General features: G+C 37.7%; 1 protein-coding gene across 27 annotated transcripts in view; it reads right to left on the reverse strand.

Annotated features, from left to right (window-relative positions):
* Positions 1-21,712, reverse strand: part of MEF2C (myocyte enhancer factor 2C) — a 183,620-nt gene that overhangs the window by 29,973 nt on the left and 131,935 nt on the right. For 17 of the 27 annotated variants that reach the window (XM_025387111.1, XM_025387104.1, XM_025387103.1 and 14 more), the window contains 2 exons: positions 11,345-11,488; positions 2,034-2,220 (listed from right to left, as the gene is read on the reverse strand). In XM_025387111.1, coding sequence (XP_025242896.1) covers positions 2,034-2,220; positions 11,345-11,488 — 331 coding nt within the window. Of the gene's footprint in view, positions 1-2,033; positions 2,221-11,147; positions 11,286-11,344; positions 11,489-21,712 lie in introns of all 27 variants that reach the window. The other 10 variants (XM_025387097.1, XM_025387108.1, XM_025387098.1 and 7 more) reach the window with 3 other exon arrangements.

Consider the following 21,712-nt stretch of genomic DNA (forward strand, 5'->3'; position numbering starts at 1 on the left):
CCACATTTACTACTCAGATCTTATTGACTGACACAATAAAACAAATTTTTCACTGGCCACAAATTAAGAAACATATGCTTATTCACTGCTAACTTAAGAAAGTATGTTAAAATTTGGCACTGTTTATTTATGAGAGTCAAGATGTTTCAATAAGATATTGAATATAAAAATTACTTTTAGTTTTGAAAAAAACAAGATTCAGCCAAAAGAATAATAGTGAGAATATCATCTAGATTTTCTAATTGCCTCTAAGTGATACTCTATAACTATTAGTTGGTTCAAGTTTTGGAATTAAAAGAAAATGTTTATATGTGTGTGTATATATATGTATACATATATATGTGGGTGTATATATATATAAACATACATACATACTTTTTTTAAATTTTTTGTGACAGAGCTTGCTCTGTTGCCCGGGCTGGAGTGCAGTGGGAGGATTATGGCTCACTTCAGCCTCAACCTCCCAGGCTTAAGTTGTCCTCCCACCCCAGCCTCTTGAGTAGCTGGGACCACAGACAGAAGCCACCATACCCAGTTAATTTTCAAAAAAACGTTTGTAGAGATGGGGTCTCTCTATGTTGCCCAGGCTGGTCTTGAATTCCTGGGCTCCAGCAATCCTCCCACCTCAGCCTCCTAAAGTGTTGAGATTATAGGAGTGATCCATTGCATCTGGTCTTCGTTACAGTTTAAGAAAATGTTTATTATTTCCAATCAAATAATATTTTGGAAATAAAGTATCAAATTTAAAAAAATGAGCATGAGTTTATCAAATAGAAAAGTGAACTGCATTCGAGTATGATCTGAAAGGAATACATGTGGTTATTGAAAATTCATATGAAAACATTCAAATATATTCAAAAGTCAAGAGAATGGCCCAATGAAGTCCTTTGAACACATTTCCCGACTCAAGATTTATTAAAATTTTTTATTTGGATGAATTTAATTGTATTTTCTATACAAAGCTTCTGTAACAAAAATAGTAACACATGTTTGGTTCTAACTGTAAGGCAGATATATAAGTATTCTACAGGAAAATTCCTCCATGAATAAACTACTTTCATACAGCTATGTGTATGTAAGATATATTAAAAATCTCCCATGGGGTACTTTTAAAAATATGAAGTGCAAATATATAATGGTTTGCTGTATGTGACTTAGAAATACAATTATTTTTGATGCTGCTTCTGGAAAAATAAAGGAATAGTTTTGTTATATTCAATATTCATTGACTTGGTTCCTATTGTGAATCTAGCAAATCAAGAGAACATTCTTCCCTTCAATGTTCTTTAAAACCAGTATCAAAACAGACACATATTCAATACAATTCATCATAATGTATTTTGATTGTTTTAAGTACTAAGAATGGATGAACTTTTTCTGAGCAATAATTTATTTTTCCCTTGGACACTGCGAATTGAACAACAGCAAGTAAAAGTGCAGAGACAAATTCGGGGCAGGTGTACATGTGTTTAATTAACTTCATTTCTGACTCAGCTTTGTTTTTATTTCACATGTCTTACAAATGATGCTATCTTATATTTTCTTTCTGCCTAAGTCCTTTGTGGGATAAGTTACTGTATAAATAAACAAAAAGTGACCTAAATAATAAATAACTAAATAGGATAAATACTGTCAGAGAACACAGGGGAAGATTTCACAGAAGAAGCGGTAGCTTGCCAGGAGGAAGAGGGAAAATGGCATTTTAGGCATGGGGGACGAGCAGAAGTAAAAGTGTGGAGAAAGGATATCTGACATCTGACATCCTGTTTTTGAGTATGTGGTTAAAATATAGCCACGGGAGGAGATAAGTGGCAGAATGAAAAAGATAAATGGCAGATTATGAAAGATTTCCAAAGACATACTAAAGAGTTTAGGCTCTATCATGCAGGACACCTAGCCCCGGGGTGGATGGTAAGCCGTGAAGGGGAGTAAATGGAAAACCAGAAAACATCTCGTAGATAAAGGAGTGTTGGCTTTGCCGAAAGTGATCCCTTCCAATGATCTGTTAGCATTACATCCTCATGAGGACATACCTGTGTTACCTGCACTTGGAGGTCGATGTGTTACACCAGGAGACATACTATTCCTCTGCAGAGAAGGGTGAGCCAGTGGCAAAAGGTTGGGGTTTCCCAGTGAGCTGACAGGGTTGCTGTACACCAAACTGTTGTGGCTGGACACTGGGATGGAGACTGGCATCTCAAAGTTGGGAGGTGGAACAGCCTGCAGGAACAGAAAACAAAACATAGGTAAAAGAAAAGAATTAATAACAGAAGCTCTTCAGGACAGACAGCCCTTATGTTTCCAAGAAAAATTCTACATTCCAAACTACTTGGTGTCTAGAAGACCATTATGAAGAGCTCTCAAGACATTCAGATCACAAATTGATTTCTTAAATGTGCTTAGAACTCTTTCTTTGCAACTATTAAAAAACGTTTCACTTTTGTTTAAAACAAAGCCCCATTTCATTAGACTCCATTGTCTTTGGATTCCATTCTATTAAGTAGTAATTGTTCATTTGTGATATCTGAATCTGGTGCCAGAAATGACTGCAAGATCAAAGGTGTCTGATTGTGATGACTTCACAGAGAAAAAGGATTAAAATGCAAACCAAAGCGTTTAACTGCTTACTGAAGCATATTTATGTAGAAGTTTAATGATAGAAAATCATCTCCAAGCATGTGCATAGCACATATACCTTGATTATTATGTTTTAAAGTCTATCTTTTAAAAGTAACTGTAAAGAGAATAGGCATTTTAACATATAGGATTCAACAGAGCATGTATCATTCAATAATTTACACTTTAAAGTGATAGTTCAGAAAACGCTCTGCATCGTATTTTGGTATGTACCGCCACGGACAAATGGCAAGACCTGTGTCTCAATTGTGAAAGTTGCCAAATATTTAGTGAACTGAAGCTGTGTGGATGTCTAATTGGATTAATCCAGGTTTCAATGATTGATTTTTGAGTAATTATTTTGTCAATTTAAGCAAAATCATGTTTATGTTTCTGCTGTACTAACTAGATGAACACAGGAACATAATTGTAGCTATTTTTTTTAAGCATTACAAGTAAAAATACTCTTTGAATATAATGCCGGAGAACTCATATGGTATGAAAGCATATGGCATTCTTAATATAAAATGGACATATATATGGAATAAGATTTATAGAAGGCATTAAGGCATTCCCTTGGGGGTTCTCAATAAGTTATTGTGCAAATTTAAATGCATATGTGCATAAGGCTCACTTGGTTGGTTTTTTTGGTCCTATTTTGTTTTTACTATTGTTTTCCCTTAGTGCTAACATCCACTTTCCGTTACTGTTTGGTCGGCTGGCCTGCATCATACATCTTGCTGTGTAATATTTCTCTGTTTATCTTGGTGATGATCACAATACTTTTCTTTGTTTATGTTTATGCTCCCTTATTATTTATTTCCCATTTTTCTTTTCTTCCATGTTCTGGACATGTCAGTATTGACAACAGCAAATGCTTTACATTCAAAACTCTTTTTTTCCACACATCTTTGATTTTTCATTTTTATTTTATATTTACTATTATTATTATTATTTTATTATTATTATTTTTAGACAGAGTCTCACTCTGTTGCTCAGGTTGGAGTGCAGTGGTGCCATCTCTGCTCACTGCAACCTCTGCCTATCAGGTTCAAGTGATTCTCCTGCCTCTGCCTCCCAAGTAGTGGTTGGCACGTGCCACCATGTCCAGCTATTTTTTTTGTATTTTTAGTAGAGATGGGATTTCACCATGTTGCCCAGGCCGTTCTTGAACTCCTGAGCTCAGGTGATCCGCCCACCTCGGCCTCCCAAAGTACTGGGATTATAGGCGTGAGCTACTGCACCTGGCCCAATCTGTCATTGTTTTAGAGGGAAATAAAAATGTTCAAGTGATATCAGTAATATGGCCAGTCTTTATTAGGCTTTATCTATTGTAAACAGGGGAAATAATTTTGGGATAAAAATTGACATAATGGAATATAAATGTTTGATAAGGCATCAAATAATGAATTTAGCCTTACATTTCCAGCCCCCTTTTAACAACAAAAAATTAGCATATGCTGTAAAGTCAAAGTCTATAGCATGAATAACGTATTGTATTTCTTCATTAAAAGGCCAAATAAGGATTGCTCTAGCATACTCAAGAAAACAAAGTAAAGTGATTCTACTAGGTATATTCTCCATTTGCTCCATCCAGACCCACTCTCTAGCCCCTTCACTCTGCTGTGTGCCCAGGAGCTGACCCTCCAGACTGCATCACCCAGGCTCTCCTGCTCTCTGGCTTCCCACTAGTCAGTGGAGGAGGCACCAGCAATAGCACAGAGAGCAGGAGGGAGCAAGGTCAGGGTATTTTTTTTATAGTGGCGTCATCCTTGCTGGGCCACAGGCTGGCTGAGGCTGCGTTTCTCTAGCGAAGACTCCGTCTCTTTTTGAGTTGCTCTCTCCTGTACACATAGATCTTGCTGTGATCTGGTACTTTTCCCCTCCACTTACTCCTTTAGGCCTAGAGGTGGGAACAGCTTCTAGGTTGCAAGCCCTAATGTACTTCATTATTCTCTCAGGTTTCCCTTAATTCTACCCATCTGTAAACAGTCCTTTTAACAAACTCTCTTCAATTACCCTTTAGAGTTTGCCATCTGTTTCCTGCGCAACCTTGGGCCATAAGAGAAACTCTAGATCTAGAACATTGGTAATCTACAGGGGTGGGATTGTCTCCTTAGGGAGCATTTTGGAAATCTGTTGGACTATCTTTGGGTATCACAATGACTGGAGGGTGTGGCTATTACCCCGGCTCAAGCAGTGCCATCTCTTGCCTAGATAACTGCAGTCATGTCCTAACTGATTTACCTGCTCCAGTCCTTGCCATTCTTTGTATTTGCAACCCAGAAATCAGATTGGCCCTTTAAAAGCTTAAGTCATGCCAACACTCCTCTGCTCAAAACCCCGTGAGGGCTCTTATCTTAGAATAAAAACTCGAGATGAGAGTTTTTGCTTCCAAGGGTCCACAGGCCCTCTTAAGTTCTAGCTTTTGCCAACCTCTGTTATCTCATCACCTAACACCTTCTGCCTCCCTGGTTCATTTCCATGACGAACTGCATCACCTTCTTCAAGTCTCTGCTCAAAATCTGGCCTTGTCTTGGAAGCCCACCCTGACCACCCTCTTTAATCCTGTAATTTGTCCTGTCACTTGCCCATATCTTGATCTCTTTTTCCTGCTCTTCCTTTCCCTTGGTTATAAAATCATTTATGATGTTGGTTAAATAGTGCCCTTTTGCTATGAGGCAATGCAGAGCCTACTCTACCTCTTATTACAGGAACTTAATATTTTTCTTCAAAGGAGAATTTTTAGAAAGACACTGTACTAACACAAAAGTAAAGCTTCTATTTACTGTATATTATTTATTGAGCAGGCACTGTGCTGTATAATTGATATACATGATATGATATAACCCTTTAAACATCCCTTGACTATAGATATAATTCTTCCCTTTTCAAACTGGTAAGATTAAGTGGCCCAAAGTCATCTATCTAGTGACTGAGTCTGTTGCTTTTGCTACCAAAACACTATGCAACACAGTATAAGTTTTTGGATAGAAATAAAATGCTGTAGTAGAAATCGTTCTGTTAAGTGAATAAGGGCTAGATATTAGAAGCTCATTATCTATGGACCACATAAATAATAAACCAAATGGGTTCTCATGAAATGTGGGTGAGTATCTACACTGGAGCGTCTGAGATTTTAGGAAAAAAGAAATCTTAAAGACTCCTCTCTTCCATATTAACTTAGAGTTGGTATTTTAAAGCCATCTCTGGGCTACAAATGTTTTAATTTGAATTCACTGTTACTACTTATAAATGTTTAACTGTTACTAGGTATCTAAGGATCTGCTATAAAACTATATCTTCCCTGAATGTGCTATAGAATGTTGGTTGTGTCTCATTAGAGAGTAAAGCCCATATCCCCTTCACCCCTGGGGTGAAATAAAGAGGATTATTAATAATTATGTAATGAGTTCAGGACCATCCTAACAACCAGGTCAGTGAAAGTCATTCTACTCCTTCCTTTCTCTGACTATTATCCCCTAGAATTAATTCTTCAGTTTCTAGAATCCTGGATCAGAAACAACTGGATGATAATGATTATTATAAAACTACTTTGTGATTGACTAAGCAGTCAAATATAATTATGGTATCAGAGTATACTTCAAAATTTCAAAATTCATAAAATATACCAAGATCATTTGTATTCTATTTATCTTTTGCTTTGTTTCCTTATCTGTATCAAGAACTACCTATGATAATTTTTTAAAATTTAACTTAATTTTAGATACATGTGCATGTTTGTTACATGGATATATTGCATACTGGTGGGGACTGGATTTCTAGTGTACCCATTACCCAAATAGTGAACACTGTACCTAAGAGCTAATTTTTCAAACTTCACCCCGCCCTGCTACCTTCCCCGCTTTTGGAGTCCCCAGTGTCTATTATTTCCATCTTTATGTCCATGTGTACCCATTGTTAACTCCCACTTCTAAGTGAGAAGATATGGTATTTGATTTTCTGTTTCTGAGTTAAAGGAACTATCTATAATTTTGAAAGCAAATTATAAACTTAAAAATGAGCACACTGAGAAGATATTTTAGAGAATCAGAATGAACACTAGCCTTTCTATCAGAAATCTCAGTTACAGTCCAGGTTATGTAATAAATTGCCATTTAACCAGGCAGGTCATTTAATCTCCCTTGACCTTGATTTCCTTATCTAAGGCATGAAATGGTTGTATCCATGAAGAGACGAAGCAGCTCTAAACATTTTAGGGAATGCAAATGCTATAATCGCATATAAATATTTCCAAGAAATTGGCATTATTCTTTTTCTCTTTGACTTTTCAAAATTAGGAAACTTGAAAGCACCTACATTTAAACATTTTTTTTTTTTTTGGTCTAAAAACTGAAAGCCAAGAAGTAGTTAAAAACACCAAACTTGCAAAGACTTCAGGGCCAGACTCCAACTTTTACAAACACTCAAGATAGGAAGAAAGAGAGAATTTGGGGTGATTAAATAAAATGCTGTCAGCAGAATTGGCTATGTAATTTTCAGGACCCAGTGTAAAATGAAAATGTGGGGGCCCTTTTAAAAAAAGTATAAAGAACTTCAAGACAATGACAGCACAGTATTTAACCAAGTGCAGCCCTATGAGAACAGGGCCAGGTCGAGGGCCCATGAAGCCAGTCCCAGCTTTGAAGGACACAGACATGACAGCTAAAAACTTTTAGTTTTTATCCCTGAACAAAGTGATCATGGTTACTGTAGTGAGTCATAATCGGAAAAGTATCTGAACTCTTATCCAAAACTCACTATTTTCCCAAACTTACCACAAGGAAAAGTCCAATAAAAAAGTCAAATAAAATAGTTTAAGTAAAATATTTTTAGTTAATGGGCCCTCTTTTATTTAATGCGAATGATTGAACTGAATCTTCCCCCCACCCTTTTTTTTTTTGCCACTAATGACACCTTTAAATTTTGATTAACCATTACCAGCTGCTGGGCCCTAGTAGAGGGGAAAAAAAAAAATCATACAACTCTGATGACTTGTGAGGACCAATTGCTGGTTATCTAAATTCCCTCAAGGCTGCCTGACAAGTCTATCATGGACTTGTTCATTCCCTCTCCATCCCCTACTCCTCATGATGTCTAACTTCTCAGTCCTTTTTCAAGCACCTGCTTCCCCCTTCCCTAATTAACTACAGAAGCTAAACTAAATATATTAGAAAAAAGAAAATAGCCAGGCCTGGTGGGTCACATCTGTAATCCCAGCACTTTGGGAGGCCAAGGCGGGTGGATCACTTGAGGTCAGGAGTTCCAGAACAGCCTGGCCAACATGGTGAAACCCCATCTCTACTAAAAATACAAAAACTAGCCAGGCCTGGTGGCAGGCACCTGTAGTCTCAGCTACTTGGGAGGCTAAAGCAGGAGAATCACTTGAACTCGGGAGGCGGAGGTTGAGGGGAGCCAGGATCACGCCACTGCACTCCATCCTGAGGCACAGGGTGAGACCCCGTCTCAAAAAATAAAAATAAAAATAAATAAAAATAAAATAGAGGTCATTATATGGTCACCTACTCAGCATCATTCTATCCAGCTACCACCTTAGCTACACCTGGCTACATCTGTAACACCATCTTGTTTAGGTCCCATCCTCCTTCCCTTCCTTGAGAAGCTTGGTCATTTTATCTCCATTGTACCTGTATGTTCAGTCTTTTCGTTCCTCCAAACACTTCTCCTCTGCATGTAAATAATCTCAAGTGCTTTCATTTTAACTTCTCCCTTGATCCTACATACAGCATTATTTCTCTCTCTTCACAGCACATTATTTTGAAGAAAATATATACTATTTCTTTCCACTTACTCCTTTCCCTTTTACTCTCAACCAACTTGCACCCGCCTCTCATTCGTTCAGCCCCTTTCCTAACTTCTGCTGGTTCCTCAGACGGAGGTGTTTTCTCTTGCTGTGAAGCCCAGCATGAACCATGGCAAACCCAGCATGAGGAAATGCTGGTCGACACAGTTCCAAATCACCCATGAATTATTTCATGTAATTGAGGAATATGGGCATAAATTATAGTATACCAACAGGTGACTACAATATTAAATTTTCTGTTTTAAAAGGGAAACTCTTCAAACTGGGTCTTCGAAATAGAAAAACAGTCTTGTAATGTTTTTAAAGAGGTGGAGACACTCTCTACATACAAAGGGCAGAGTGTCCTTGCCCTGCTGTAAATGTTTTAGCAGCTGTGGAAACTTTCAACAAAATTGACTTCCAGCAACTCAGAGCAATGTGCAAAAACTGGGCTTTTCATCGTGAAGACTGAAGCACTTACTAAAGAGATGGAGACTCTGTGGCATAGCTCAGAGCTGGGTGGCTCCTTCTCACAGCTCTGCCCGTAAACTCTAATGTGGTTTTTCAGCCCCTGCCACACACTGCTGCACCCCTTAAGATATCACGTATCTCGATTTTGAACTCTTTATATAACAGGCTGAAATCTTGTGAGGGAATGCAGGTGTGTATCACACGTCTCTCTCCCTAAAGTATGAGAAAAATGATCCAATGTGCATTCCCCCAGGACTTTAGGGGTTAAAACTCCACCTAAATTATCACCTCCATTGAGTGATCAGCAGTACTGCATATATCTGTCTTTATTCCAACTGTGCAGGGGATTCTTACTGTCTGACACACCTAAGGTATTCTGCCTTAACATCCTACACTCACAAACCTTAATGCACAGCTGCTGCACACCAATGTATTATATAGCAAGAGAAACTCAGATAACAAGAACTAAAAATTGGCCCAAGTGGCGTGGCACAGTGGCTCACGCCTGTAATTCCAACACTTTGGGAGGCCCAGGCGGGTGGATCACCTAAGGTCAGTAATTCAAGACCAGCCTGAACAACACGGAGAAACCCCATCTCTACTAAAAATACAAAATTAGCTGGGCGTGGTGGCACATGCTTGTAATCCTAGCTACTCGGGAGGCTGAGGCCGGCAGAGGTTGCGGTGAGCGGAGATTGCACCATTGCACTCCAGCCTGGGCAACAAGAGTGAAATTCCGTCTCAAAATAAAGAAAGAAAGAAAGAAATAAATAGATTGGCCCAAAGGAGCCGCTTCTCTTTTCCTTCTGGGCAAAATAAAATCCCAATGGATATTTTATCATTTAATAATTCTGGACATAACAAGTATGCATAGCTGCATATAATACTAAATACTCCATTTCATAAGGTGCCCACTATGAATGTGTGCATATAATACTCAGTTTTATGAAACCTTTAAGAATTTACAGTACTTAGCTTTCCTTCATGATACAGTGTATTAAAAATTCTGTTTCAACAAAAGTTCTACTGCTGACATTATTTCATTTAACAAAAGAAGCAGATAGGTATTTATGAAGACAGAAATTTTAATATGCACACACATTTTGTAAATAAGTTTTAAAGTGTTCGATTTAATTCAATACAGGTTTGAGTGTGCAGCTACTATGGTAAAATATCAATTTATCTTGTGAGTGAAGTTGTGAATTTGGCCTCGAGCTTTGTCCCCATATATCTGCACTTGTAATCACCAAAACATATTTTCACTTCAGTCTCTCTCAATTCTCAGGTTTAGGCTGTTTTGCTAACTTACAAAAAATGAACTTTTTTAGAAAGGAACTGATTACCTACTGAGGAGCTTGTATACAATTAGGGTTCAGACACTAACATTAGTTATTCAGAAGGCATGTGAGCCTTGGGTTTCACCCCTTTATGCCACAAAATTAACATTATTTGATTGATGACAGAATCTAACAAAAAGTATGCACTTTCCTCCTATATATGTGGACAACAAAATAATACATGCAGTTATTTCTCTTAAATATCTGGCAAGGCATATGATTGACTGTTAGAATTTTTTTCATTTGGTTAAAACAAAAATTAGCCAAATGTTAAAGCATGGAAAATGTTGGTGGCAAAGCGGATAATATTCTGATAAAGCTTTAAAATCACCCCAGCACACAAACATGTTGAAATCTTACCATTAGGTTTCATGCAGTCTGTTCCCTGCAGCGAGCATTAGCTTTAACCCTTCAGTGCTGTTGTTGAATTTTATGTATGGGGAGAGGGGCTGAAGTTTTATTCAGAAATCAGCTTTTATTTAGGTGACGACTGTCAGTTTACATGAAAGAATTGCTGACCCACTTGTGTATCAGCTCTCAGCAAACAATGTATAATCTTATGTATTTTATGGCAATTCTCAAACTTGCTTGGAAGGAGGTTCCAGTGTTTTACTCGTGTATTGTGATTTGCATGGACTGTGTGTTTAAAAGATTGTGTAAATTCAGGGTGTGTCTCATAAATCTTTCTCTTCCTGCTGTGAACTGTTCTACCTCAGAATGAACTTTTCGATGGCAACTCCGTTAGATTACATAATCTCAGCATCTTTTAGGGTTTGCTTTCTAAATGAGCTGCCCGTGGGATGAGATGGCTATTTATGTTTGACTTTCCGAAGAGTCTTAGAGAAAGCCATCACTGAGAGGGTTAACGTATGTTACTGCAGCAGTTATCAGCAGACCAGCCATCTACCTTTGGTACTTACAGGAATTTTATGACTCTTGATCATATTATCAAATTCTTCATTAATTTTTTTGTATTTTTCTTCAGTGCGTGGGGTGAGTGCATAAGAGGAGTCGGGATCGGGGCTTTCACAGCCTTTGTTTTCTTTCTTGTTCAATGCCTGCCAGGTTCAGAGAAATATCAAGAGTAAAAAAAATGAAGGGTGTTCCGAGTACTTACACACAATCTTTGCCTGCTGATCATTAGATCAATATCTTCGTTAATTTTCCTGTACTTGTCCTCAGACTCAGGGCTGTGACCTACTGAATCGTCCGCATCGGGGTCTGGGCTGTCACAGCCATTAAGGCCTTTCTTTCTCAACGTCTGAAATACATAATTCAGAAAGTTCAAACCTAGACAAAGGCTGTAAGAGACATTCAGGGGCATTAAAGAAGTTCAAGCTGTCCAGTATTTCAGGTTATTACATATGCTTTATTCTATTAGGGAAGAGAAACCACAGATGAAAACTGAGTCATTTCAATTGAGTGCTCATCAGCAGTTTAAAAAAATAAAAGCGAAAGATTCCTCTTGCAACTAAATTCAGTCAACGAACAGAGGGTATAAGGACTCAAGTTTCATGATGCAGAATTCATATGTGCTTCAAATATCTAGTGAGAGACAATTACAGCAGAATACAATTAAGGTGGCAAATTGCAACACTCTCTTCCCACAGAAAAATTAGAAATCAGGACGTTACTCAATGATTTCTGAACCTGTGATGATGACAAAAGCAGAAATGCTGGAAACAGATCCAAGTGTGAATTGAAACTAATGGTTTGCATTAGTCGTGTCCTGCGACCACAGCCTCCACTTCTGATGTACTTGACAGCTAAAGGGTATAAGAGAACATAGCTAATATCCCCACCAAGTATAGGTGAAGAATGCTCAGACACTGTGCCTATGTGGAGAACTACTTCTGTTTGTTAGGGTGTGAAAATCTTATCAAAATTTATAATACTGAGAAGGTCTCTTCCTAAACACAGGTGGAAAGAAAAGTGAAAACAGCTGAGCTGAGTAAGGAAGACGAAGGACACTGAAAACAGGTAACCAAATCAATAACTACCAAACTAGCCAGGGTTCCTCCTAGTTTTTCAGCTGAGTAGGAATCGCCCTGAGACTGACACACGAAAGTAAAACCTCAGTGCCTCATCTTGAACCTCCTGTCTCCTAGATGTGGGTCTGGTCTAGTCTCAGCTGTCACAGAAGAATAAATACTAATGTAACATTGTAACAGAAAAAGTATGAGTTAGCAGTCCTGAGTTTTATTTGTTTTTTTAAATTTGAGACAGAATCTTGCTCTGTCGCCCAGGCTGGAGTGCAGTGGAGCGATCTTGGCTCACTACAACCTCTGCCTTCTGGGTTCAAGTGATTCTCATGCCTCAGCCTCCCGAGTGGCTGGGTACATCACCATGCCCAGCTAATTTTTGTATATTTAGTAGGCACCGGGTTTCTCCATGCTGGCCAGGTTGGTCTCAAATTCCTTGCTTCATGTGATGCGCCTGCCTCAGCCTCCCAAAGTGCTGGCATTATAGGCTGAGACACCACACCCTGGCCTGCTTTTTTTTTTTTTAACTAATGGTTGTCAATGTAATTGTATACAATTCGATTTACAGAGATAATGTTATGTTTTTAGAGATCATAAAACTTCTGATTAATCATACAGCTTGCCATGTTAATTATTAATAGACTAGCAACATTTCTGAATTTTCCTGGTACCACCAAGATCCGTTATAAAGAGATGCATACCTAAGTGTTTCTCATTAATGGAAAGTTCAGCAGAGCTCATCTTTATTAAAGACAGAATTCACATACAAATAAAGCAAAAGCTGCGACATCAAGCTAAGGAATTCAAAGCTGAGATAACACCCCATCTTTAATTCATGCAATTGGGGAAAATAAATAAAACAACATGAGTTAAAAAGGGGGGTGTCAGTCTTAAAAATCTAAACTCCTTGGCTCTTACCAATGTGTAACAAATGTAACATTATTTAAAATTAGTTTCTGAGGCACTGAATATTTTCACTTAAAATCAAAAATCAAGAAAGCTATCATTTCTAATATATCTAGGATACACAGTGGCTCTGTAAATATTTATTAACGTTATAGTGGTATAATATAACAAATAAACATATGGTTACAGCTTATTATGTGGTAAAATGTTTGAATATTAAAATGAATATTTTGACACAGTATGATAAAATATACATTTACAATCTTGGGGAATTTATAATTGGTGGGGCCACCTGTCCCCTTATCGTTGATCTACAGGCATCATTTTTCATTCATAATAAGTACTTTTAGAGGCTTTCTACCACAATACTATAAAGAACATCACAATACATTGGAATAATAATTTTATTTACTAACTTAACTTCCTGTGCTTCATACTCTTTTCTTATTATCTCAACTACAAGAACATTCCTCTGGCTGATAACTGTTGTATTATGATGTGTTTCTGCTTTGATCTCTGCATATCTTTGAGCTTTTAAGAATACTTTCTGAGTGTTTTGCATTATATTCCATGTATTTTTCATTAGAATTCATTTGTATAGAGAAAAATAGGTAAGATCAAGAAAATATTATTTGATATTTTTCAAAAGTTATCTATCTATATTTCTATAAGACATGTTAAAAATATTCTTTCTTTCTCTCTCTTTTTTTTTTTTTTTTTTTTTTTTTTTTAAGAGACAGAGTCTCTCTCTGTTACCCAGGCTGGAATGCAGTGTGGCACGGTCATAGCTCACTGCAGTCTCCATGTCTTAGGCCTAGGCAATCCTTCCACCTCAGCCTCCTGGGCAGTTGGGACTACAGGTGTGTGCCACCACACCTGGTTAAAAATTATTTTTGTAGAATCAGGGTCTCATTATGTTGTCCAGGCTGCTCTTGAACTCCTGGACTTAAGTGATGCTCTTGCCTCAGCTTCCCAAAATGCTGGGATTACAGGCATGAGCCATGGCACTCTGCCAAGAATCTTCTTATATAAACCTTTAATTTAAAGCCTTCCATAATGTTAGTTTATAGTCTTATCTAGGCAGTATATTTTTCAGTGTGCACCCAAATCTTTCAACCAATAAATCTTATTGTAAAAATTATAGTTGTTTTGATATGCAGATTTCTGACAACAGAACGCAAGGGTTAGGAGAGGCCTATCAACTGTCATTACAATCCATCTGGCACATACATGTGTGCTAAATATTCTCACAAAGCTTTCAGGGGGTAGATATTGTGTTTGGTTTATAAAAATTCAAACATCAATTACACTTTGTTGAAAGATCTCCACAAATATTAACCCATTATCTCTCACAAGTCTTCCATGAAGAGATTAGATAAACCTATGCCAGGTCTCAAACGTGATGGCCCAAGGTCAGTCAACGAGTACTTGCCTCCTGCCTGGAGACAGTGTGGGGCCCGCCTTTCCCCTGCCCGTTTTCCCACCTGTGTGAAGTGATGGGTGCAGACTAGATCTCTCTCACTCATATGTAACTATAGTAGTACACTGGATACTGAAATAAATGAAGTAGAAATTGGCCGGGCATGGTGGCTCTCACCTGTAATCCCAGCACTTTGAGAGGCCGAGGCAGGCAGATCACAAGGTCAGCAGTTCGAGACCAGCCTGGCCAGCATGGTGAAACCTGTCTCTACCAAAAATAAAAAAAAAAACTAGCCAGGCATGGTAGCGTGTGCCTGTAATCGCAGCTACTTGGGAGGCTGACGCAGGAAAATCACTTGAACCCGGGAGGCAGAGCTTGCAGTGAGCTGAGATCACGCCACTGCACTTCAGCCTGGGCAACAGAGTGAGACTCCATCTCAAAAAAAAAAAAAAAAAAAAAAAAAAGTAGAAATTAAAAAAAATTAGGTTGAGGGAAAATTTCAAGTATGAAAATATAGCTAAAATATTGATTTTCTTAGATGTCAAATTTTAGTCAAGACTTGGAGTGTATATTGGTCAATAAAACACATCAGTTTATGAATGAAAAAAACCAATTAGGTCAGCAGCTCACTTTGTACCTGAAGAATTATATAAACTATTAAACAAACAAGGCAGGTGGCATGGAGTCACAAAGGAAATGGCAGTGATGAGAATGAAAAACGTGGCTCATTTTCTCCCAATACATTCTTCTTGTATCTGACTGCATTATCTTGCTATGAATATCACCCGAATCTAAGTAATGATTCAAGTTAAATTGTGTTATTTAAAAAAGAGCATTTTGAGATATACAAACACAAAACTGAAGAGCAAATTAATATTGAGTTCCAAATTCCCATAATCACATAACCAGAAAGAACATTGAAAAAATGTTCAAAAATATTATCCTCAGCTGAGTGCTTGTATAACACATTTCTGCCAAGAACAAATGATTATGGTGGAATTATAAAGCTCTGAAAATGGAAGTGATGGCACAAACTTGAATATCATAGTGTGAATGTGGAACTATAAGAGCAGTTTTATCTTTATTATATTAAAAATCTACAGCTGTTTAATGATAACAAAAGAATTTCTGTTAGATTCAGCCAAGTCTGTCTTCATCACAGTAATGAATAGTCGATACGAACGAAAGGGCTGACTAAATGGATAAATAAGCATTATTCCTTCGGGCCCTTTTCTAGCAAAATCAAAATCTCTGCTGTTGGACTTTGAAAGCTTCTCTGATCTTTTACAAGTGTCACTGGTCAGGTAATGCAGGTACTTCAATTGTTATTCTTTTACAGGAGCTAGAAGTCCAAGATGTATATACTGTCTCTCAGCTGACTATGTTTTGAAAAGATTTATTCCTGTAGGTCAAGATAAGGCAAGAGATCTCCTAAAACCACATAGCTTCTCTTCTTACGTATCTAAAGAAACTCTTTGCTCAGAGAACTCAAGTAAATCTTAAGTAAGCCTGTATACTGAAGTCAGTTTTCCACGTCAGAGTGACACTGTTGAGGTAGATCCATCAACTACAGAGGCTTCTGGGATATTTTCACAAGACAGCGATTGTCATACTGTGAGCTGAGAACAGCCGTTTCCTAGAGGAGTAATTTAGATTGACAGAAGGTGACATATTCCAAGCAATAAATGGGAGAAAGAGTCCAGACAGGTAATCCAAAAACCACGTGGAATCTTTCCTCCCAGACATGTGGACATATGGACCCTGCATTATTCCATTTGCTCATCGGAAAAACTTGAAATACGTACAAACTGATGATGATAGGTGACAGGTGCTTCAAAAATTCTAATGAAATAGAATTTCATTAGGGGAACAGATTCTTTTTCGTTACTGAAAGGAATATAAATGAAAAAGAATGCCACATGGAGCTCTCATTTCTGGTTTTAGGCATTATGTTATCAACTAGAAAATCCTTTTCCTATGCAGTGATTAAAACTGATTTTTCCCTTCTTAAATACTATTTTGTGATTTACAAAAGTTTTTTCCTTTCATTCTTTCAAAAATTATCTCTTGTTAGTATAAAGAAATAAGTAAATTATTGACCTTTTTCAATTATATGAAGTTGTATTTTTATATTAATGCTATTTATGTAAAATTCAGCTTTTATATTTCAGAGAACCAGCAACACAGACTAAAAGCTTTCAACCACTCAATTCCTTTTCATGTCTGCAACCTCAGTCCTCAAGAATGTATATTTTCATCATCATCCTTTTCCTGTGCCTGCCCATTCTATAGGCAGAGAAACCTGGAGAAACCCCCAAGTTACTCCTATTAACCTTTGTTAAAAATTCAAGTAATCACACTTTCTTGCATAGGTAGTGTGATCTTTACTTCAGAGGGTTAATGTGTCAAGAACACATGGAGGAATTATTACTATTGGTTGCATGAATGTCATGTTCACACAAAAGCCAAGAAAAAAAAGCATCAACTTAGAAAAGGTAGTTTCCTTTCCTCTGATCCTAAATCACGTTTTGCTTGTCGTTCACAGCTTTATGAAGATAAGTATCTACTCTTAACAAGCTGAATAATCTTTAGAAAGTAGTAAATTCATGTAGGAATAGGAAGTGCAGTTGAAATGAATACTGCCTATAAATGGAGTTTCTAAGAATATTTCCTAAAAGTGTTTCCATATTGGTGTGCTGGTACTCATGCTGCTGCTGCTTCCTGACCCTTTAGTATCTACGGAGAGGTGGTTTGAGGACTGAGCCCAGTGACTTACTTCATTTAACATTTATTTGGCAAATGATTATTGAAAACCTACTATGTGTCAGATACTGTTTTGTGCGCTTATGTGTTAGGAAAGCAGCCAATACAAATTTAAAACTAAAAAGCTCTGACCTGACTTATAATATTGTATGGTTTTTGCCTTAGGCTGGGGGAAGATTAGATGTCAAGAAATTTCTCCACAAACTGTAAGCATTGTCTATACTATCTCTCCCTATAGTACCATAGTCCCTTTTCTTTGTTCTTATTCTAGAAATGAATTAATATATTAAATACATTAATATATTAAACTTAGTATAATCAGCAGGTAAACTTTAATTAGGCAAGCAAATCATTTCCAATACAGAGTACAAAAAAATTAGATTTTACCAAAAATTATTCACTTGTAAAAATTTTCATAAAAAGATGGAAATATAAAACCATACAGTACTGTATTCCTCTAGGTTATTTATTAATGCTCATTGTGGCCAGATATCAACTTCTACTGGGGAAGGGATGGATAGAGTTGGAGATTGTCATTGTTTTTATTTTTATATGCTTCCTCAAAAGACAATCTTAATACTGGAGCTGAAATTTTTTTCACTGAATCATTTTCATCTTCAAATAATGGAACTCAGACACACTAATTAAAGATCTGACAGCCTTTTCATGTATTGAACACAAGGAAATATCCACCAACTCTGTTCTAAGGGCCACAAATTATTTGACATAAACATTCAAATCGTGCTAATTATTGATACTCTAGTCTGGATGAGAACACCAAGCATCATCTGGCCCTTCCTCTTGCCCACAGCGGGTGAGGAATAATGGTGCATATGCTGCATGCCTTTCCTTCTGCATCCCTGCTCAAGCTGGGCTCTCCTTCAGGAATGAGCCCACCAGTATCTGTTCCTCCTTCAAAGAGCAGCTGATACATTGTCTCCTCTCTTTAGACTTTCTGATCACCAGGGCTGAATCAGTTTCTCCTTCATTTATGCACTCATTTTATTCTGCACATTTTCCCATTATAGTCTTAATCACATATTATTGACTATTTATGTGTTTTTCTCCCTCTGCTAGATTGAGAGGTCCTTAACAAAGCACTTTGCTTTATTCACTTTGGAGTTTCACCACAGAGCAGGCTGACCTACTGTAGGTGCTCAATAAATGCTAGCTAAATGAATGGAACACACATTTCCACTTCAGTGTTAATGTATGTGGAGGTTTCTTGGCTTGCCTGAGGCTGTCTGGCTGGCTGAAGGCAAAGGCCGTACGTACTAGGATCCAGACCCCTTGGTACATATTTACTGCTACTATATGTCAGGTGCTGCCTGTGGTCCTCCGGATGCTAAGATGATTTTTCTGGACATTTGATAGAGATGATTTGTTTATATGTTTTTCTTCCTGCTACCATGAGCTACTAGAGGTTAGGAATAGTTTGTCATCTTGTATCACCAGAACTCAGCACAAGGCCTGGCAAGTGGTTGGAACGTACTAGATATTTGCGGCACTCATGACAAACTTAAATGAATAGACGAATAGAACAGAAAAGAATATTCAAATGTTAGAGAGATGAAAATTAGTCTTGGTACAGTATTTTGCAACAGGAATTTCTTTTTTTTCCATTCATGTTACCATTTCACACTATGTTAAAGCTCGGTGTTTTTATTCCCTCTTAATAACTCACAAATTTACTGTTTTTTGAAATGTACAGTTTTTAAGTTAGAAAGCAGTGCAATGTAGGCATAATTTGTACATGTATGAAACATTATAGCTCACAAATTTTACATTATTGAAGGCTTAAAATTTGGGGGTACTGATCTAAATGGAGACCCTCAGAAAAACTGAGCAGTCAATGAAATCTTTAATGCCGGAAAGTTGTAAGCATATAATCTCAGTAATCAAAAGGTTAGCTGAAAGAGGGCACAGAATTTTCAGCATGGAAAGAGAAAAAAGGGAGTGATATTTTAGGCAGAAGGTAAAGGTTAGAAAAGGAAAAACAAAACCTTTGTAGGAAAGAGCACAGGGAAATTTGTGAATGTGAGTCAGATACTATAAATCTGAATTGAGCATGCTTTCAAATTCTTGGGCAAAGTTCATCATTTTCCCCCATTCTTGGATGCTAGTCTACTGCTCCACTATTCTCCTGGGCTTTTCACATTGCTCTTATTCTGGGCCAACCTTTGCCTGAGGGAATTCATGGAAAATCAGGGTGATTCTGGGGCCAATCAGATGATTCAGGCTTCCTCAGGACAGATCAAGGATTTGGTGTTTATAAGGATTCTTCCGCCAAACCTCTCTTGGAACCTGGACAGAGCATGCATCATGAGTTGGCCTAGAATGGGACTGAGATGGGGAAGTCTGGCACACGTTAGCTGTAAAACAATCCCTGAGATCCTCAATCCAGCAGAGATGCGAAGCGAAATATTAAAGAGAGAACATTTAATATATAATGATTGAAATGCATGATAGTATATGCAGTCAATCCTATCTCTATATATCTATCTCTATATCTATATCTATATCTATAGTTGTTGTTGTTAGGCGGAATCTTGCTCTGTCGCCCAGGCTGGAGTGCAGTGGTGCGATCTCAGCTCCCTGCAACCTCTGCCTTCTGGGTTCAAGTGATCTTCCCACCTCAGCCTCCCAAGTAGCTGGAATTACAGGTGTGTGCCATCACACATGGCTAATTTTTGTATTTTTTGGTAGAGATGGGGTCTCACAATGTTGTCCAGGCTGGTCTTGAACTCTTGACCTCATGTAATCCACCCACCTAAGCCTCCTAAAGTGCTGGGATTACAGGCATGGGCCACTGTGTCGAATCTATCCTAATAATCTTTATAATGCAAGTTAAGAAAAGAAAGGCTGGAATGCACAGAATCAAACTGTAGGTTGTTTGAAGAATGGGCAACGTTAGTGATTTCTTAAATAAGGAAGGATAATACAAGACAAAACTATAAATTAAACAAAGGTTGAGAGAGGAAAGGAGTAAATTAATAAAGAACATGGAGCAGGTTTTTTGAAAGTATACAATGTATAATAACTGTAACTTCACATAGTAACCATTTTAGACTATGGCATTTTACTTGCAAATGGATTACAGGGACAAAAAGGCTGTATCTTGAGGCACTGGTGCTTTGCAAATAACATGTTGGAGCATCTTTTATAAACCATTAATGACTTATTTTAACAAAATATGTAGACGTTATCCTGGGTCATCAAAGTAAGTCAAATCACTATTTTTATTTCCTAGTTGTAAATGCCTTTTTATTCAATTTGAGTCTATGCATGATTAGCCCTTTGAAATGAGTAGCTTACAGCCTACATCTTTGCATTCACCAGTCACTTCTGAGCTATCTTTTGAGTCACCGCATTTCCTCATTTCTACAGGATTTCCCATGATCTCTTCTATTATATCACTTCTTTTCCCATTTATTTTCTGGATTCCAGCCTATCCTTTCATCCATTTCTCTCTCATCTTTCCCTTCCTAGCAAATGTCACAACGTACTTGTTCAAGCTGAAAAACCAGAAATCACCCTTGATTCCATAATTTCTTGACTCACTTATCATTATTCTTTCTATTTGGTCTCCTGTGCTTTGTCTGTTTGTTTTTGGACTCCCACGTTCCAGTCAATCTTCCTTCATACTTCTGGCAGGGACTAATTAAAATGCACATCTAATTGTATGGCTGTTCTCCTTACAAACCCTCCACCTTCCTCTAGGCTCATTTACTCTTGTCTCCAGCATACTGTGTGTTATTAGCTCGTTCTCACATTGCTAATAAAGACATACCAAGACTGAGTAATTTATAAAGAAAAATAGGTTTAATGGCTCATAGTTTCACATGGCTGGGGAGGCCTCGTAATCATGGAAGAAGGCAGAGGAGAAGCAAAGGCATGTCCTACGTGGCAGCAGGCAAGAGAGCTTGTGCAGGGGAACCCCCATTCATAAAACCATCACATCTCATGAGACTTATTCACTATCATGAGAACAGCATGGGAACGATCCATCCCCAAGATTTAATTACTTCCCACTGGGTCCCTCCCATGACACGTGGGGACTATAACAATTCAAGGTGAGATTTGGGTGAGGATACAGCCAAACTATATTGCTGGGTTTTGGCCAAGGGGGAAATTTCATGTCATTTGCCAAGTCGGCTCGATCCTTTAGAAACACTGCTTTGATATACGTCATTCAAGCCTTGCTAGAATATCCTGATACACTCCTCTTCTCAGTTACACAAACCTTAATTGTCCTAGGACATCCTATTACCTAATGCCCTCACTTACTTGGTGAAGCTTTGTCCTAACGCTTGTAGAAGGCACTCAGGGACTTCCTTCTCTGTACCTGTACAGTCCTTGACCTCTTTGTTTTTATATGTGGTATATTGTAATTTATTGTTAAACATGTCTGCTT

The sequence above is a fragment of the Theropithecus gelada genome, chromosome 6 (assembly GCF_003255815.1).
Source record: "Theropithecus gelada isolate Dixy chromosome 6, Tgel_1.0, whole genome shotgun sequence".
Lineage (NCBI taxonomy): Eukaryota > Metazoa > Chordata > Mammalia > Primates > Cercopithecidae > Theropithecus > Theropithecus gelada.